General features: G+C 30.8%; 1 protein-coding gene across 1 annotated transcript; it reads left to right on the top strand.

Annotated features, from left to right (window-relative positions):
* The first annotated feature begins 513 nt into the window (after positions 1 to 513).
* On the top strand, positions 514 to 1,725 carry LOC107961306 (uncharacterized). The gene has a single exon (XM_016897475.2). It carries the CDS (start codon positions 904 to 906, stop codon positions 1,261 to 1,263), a length of 360 nt encoding a protein of 119 aa, XP_016752964.1. The 5' UTR covers positions 514 to 903; the 3' UTR covers positions 1,264 to 1,725.
* The last annotated feature ends 513 nt before the right edge of the window (positions 1,726 to 2,238 follow it).

Genomic DNA, 2,238 nt, shown 5'->3' with positions numbered 1-2,238 from the left:
GGCATGTTTTACGACATAATTTAATCAAATAATAATTTATATGGATTAAATATAGGAACCTTAATCAACAAGTGGGTGCAATGATCTTATCATTGCACTTTCAATAAAAACAACATACATTTAAATTTTGAAAATTAAGAAATTAGGATCGACACCCCTTAATAAAATAGGGTAATTTAATTAATAATTTCTATCAAGCATTTAATTTTTATTCTAAATCTTTTAATCATTCAAATAAATAGAATTTTTGTAGCTTTGATCTTCTCTAAAAATTAATAATGTAATATAACTTTTTTAGAATAAATTTTTTAACTTTATCCTTAAATTATTGAGAAATACAACTCCATGCATCAACCATTAAAAAAAAAACTAGTAGCGCGTGTAAATGGAATATCATTAAACATAAAAGGAAATTAAAACAGATAGTTGTTTCTCAAGCAAAGCATGGCAACATGCACCAACGTGAGGGGTGAAAAGGGCAAATATGTCAAAGATTCCAATAACATGCATTTTGTTCACACCACCTTTTTTCCTCGATCCAAAAGATCCCTCTCTTAATCCATTTCACACTCCAAATTTTCACTATTTGCTTTAATTTCACCCTTACGTGTTAAAGCTAATCAATACTTCAAACCTTAAAGCTGATCCCTTCTTAGTTAGCCTCCTACAGGGTCCCTTCATTTCACAGCGGGGTAATCTTAATTTGGTCAACCAACCAAGCTATTAGGTTTCCACGTAAGGCCGTAGCTCAAGATCCTGTCGTTCCAGGAAGGAACCTTTGCCACCGCTCTTCTACCTCTCCATAAAAACTGCGCCCCCTTCCCTATCCAAAATCTCTGCTCTGCTCTCTACAAAATTTTATTATTCATACAAATTAATTAAGAAGGCAGTGGTAATAAAGAGATGGGGAACTGTATTAGACGCGAAAAGTCAACTTGGGCTGATGACGAGACCAGCTGGTCATTGCAGTCATCTCAGATGGGTGGAGATTATGGTGATAATGAGATTAACATTATGGAGAAGGAGACGAGGCAACTTTTTGGTGGAAAGACAGATGCAATAAATACCAGAGAGGTGAAGATAACAATTTCAAAGAAGGAGCTGGAGCAGTTGGTGCACAAGGTGGAGATGCAGGGCTTGACTCTTGAACCGCTACTCTTAGCCAGGATGGTGAAGGGTGGAGGAGGAGGAGGAGATATGTTTGAGTTTGAGCAACCTCGCTCATGGAAGCCAGTGCTACAAAGTATTCCGGAGGTGAACTAGGTTATGATCAGTCATAGATGGTGGTGCCTCAATTCCTACATCATTTGGCACCGTTTTCTATTGTTGATGTGTATATCTCTCTCTCTCTCTTGAATTCTGATCCTGTAATTAATATTCAAACCTTTTGATTTTAGATTTTTTTTTCAAAATTTTCCCTTTGTTCTAGAGACGTATAGTTATTTATGGTTTTCGGCAATCATCCTCCGCCTCAATCAAATTTTAATTTTGTGTGTATTTAAGAAGTATTATATATATAACCTTCCACTCAAGTTCCAGATTTTTATAACTTCTGTGAGAAGATTTCTTGAGTATAGGGATACGGACTGCCATGTTATGAAATTAGAAATCAATGGTACTTTGGTGATCATCGAATATATGCTGTACTAAGAATATGACCACACTATGGGTGGTTTGATTTTATTTTTTAATATAATTATATTCTTAATTAGTTATTAATTTTAATTTTAAAAATCCATAAAAGAATTTCATATTAAGTAATAAATTTTTTTCATTGAATATATATAACTTTATTTTCTGAGTTAAAATATGATTTTTGTGTCATTTATATAAAAGTTGTGGTATTAAAAACATGTATATTTAAATTCCAAAAGTGATCTTATAATTTTGTAGCTTATTTCTAATTATATCCCTATCTTCAAACCTCACAATCTAAAATAAAATAAAATAAAATATAGAATAAAGAAATTATGAAGAAAAAATAATGAAAAATCTAATTAAAGTTGTAGGCTCATAAGTTAAAGCCTTTGTATATAGTATTTTCGACATTATTTACCTAAATTCAACCTATCTCAAAGTATAAGTTTTTAGTCTATATTTCTAAATGTAATTTGAAGAAATTTAATTTTATTAATTTTTAAATAATTTAATTTTTATTTAAATTAATTTTAATTTTTAAACTTATAACACTTTTATTAACTATTTTTCTTGTCCAATAGGTATTGATCTCCTAATTCT

This window comes from Gossypium hirsutum, chromosome A05, assembly GCF_007990345.1.
Source record: "Gossypium hirsutum isolate 1008001.06 chromosome A05, Gossypium_hirsutum_v2.1, whole genome shotgun sequence".
NCBI classification, from domain to species: Eukaryota; Viridiplantae; Streptophyta; class Magnoliopsida; order Malvales; family Malvaceae; genus Gossypium; species Gossypium hirsutum.
Note: the sequence above shows the minus strand (reverse complement) of the source record. Positions and strands in the feature narration are given on the sequence as shown.

Bases quoted from the DNA above. Each gene is read 5' to 3' on its own strand.
- LOC107961306 (XM_016897475.2), top strand. From the start codon at position 904: ATGGGGAACTGTATTAGACGCGAAAAGTCAACTTGGGCTGATGACGAG.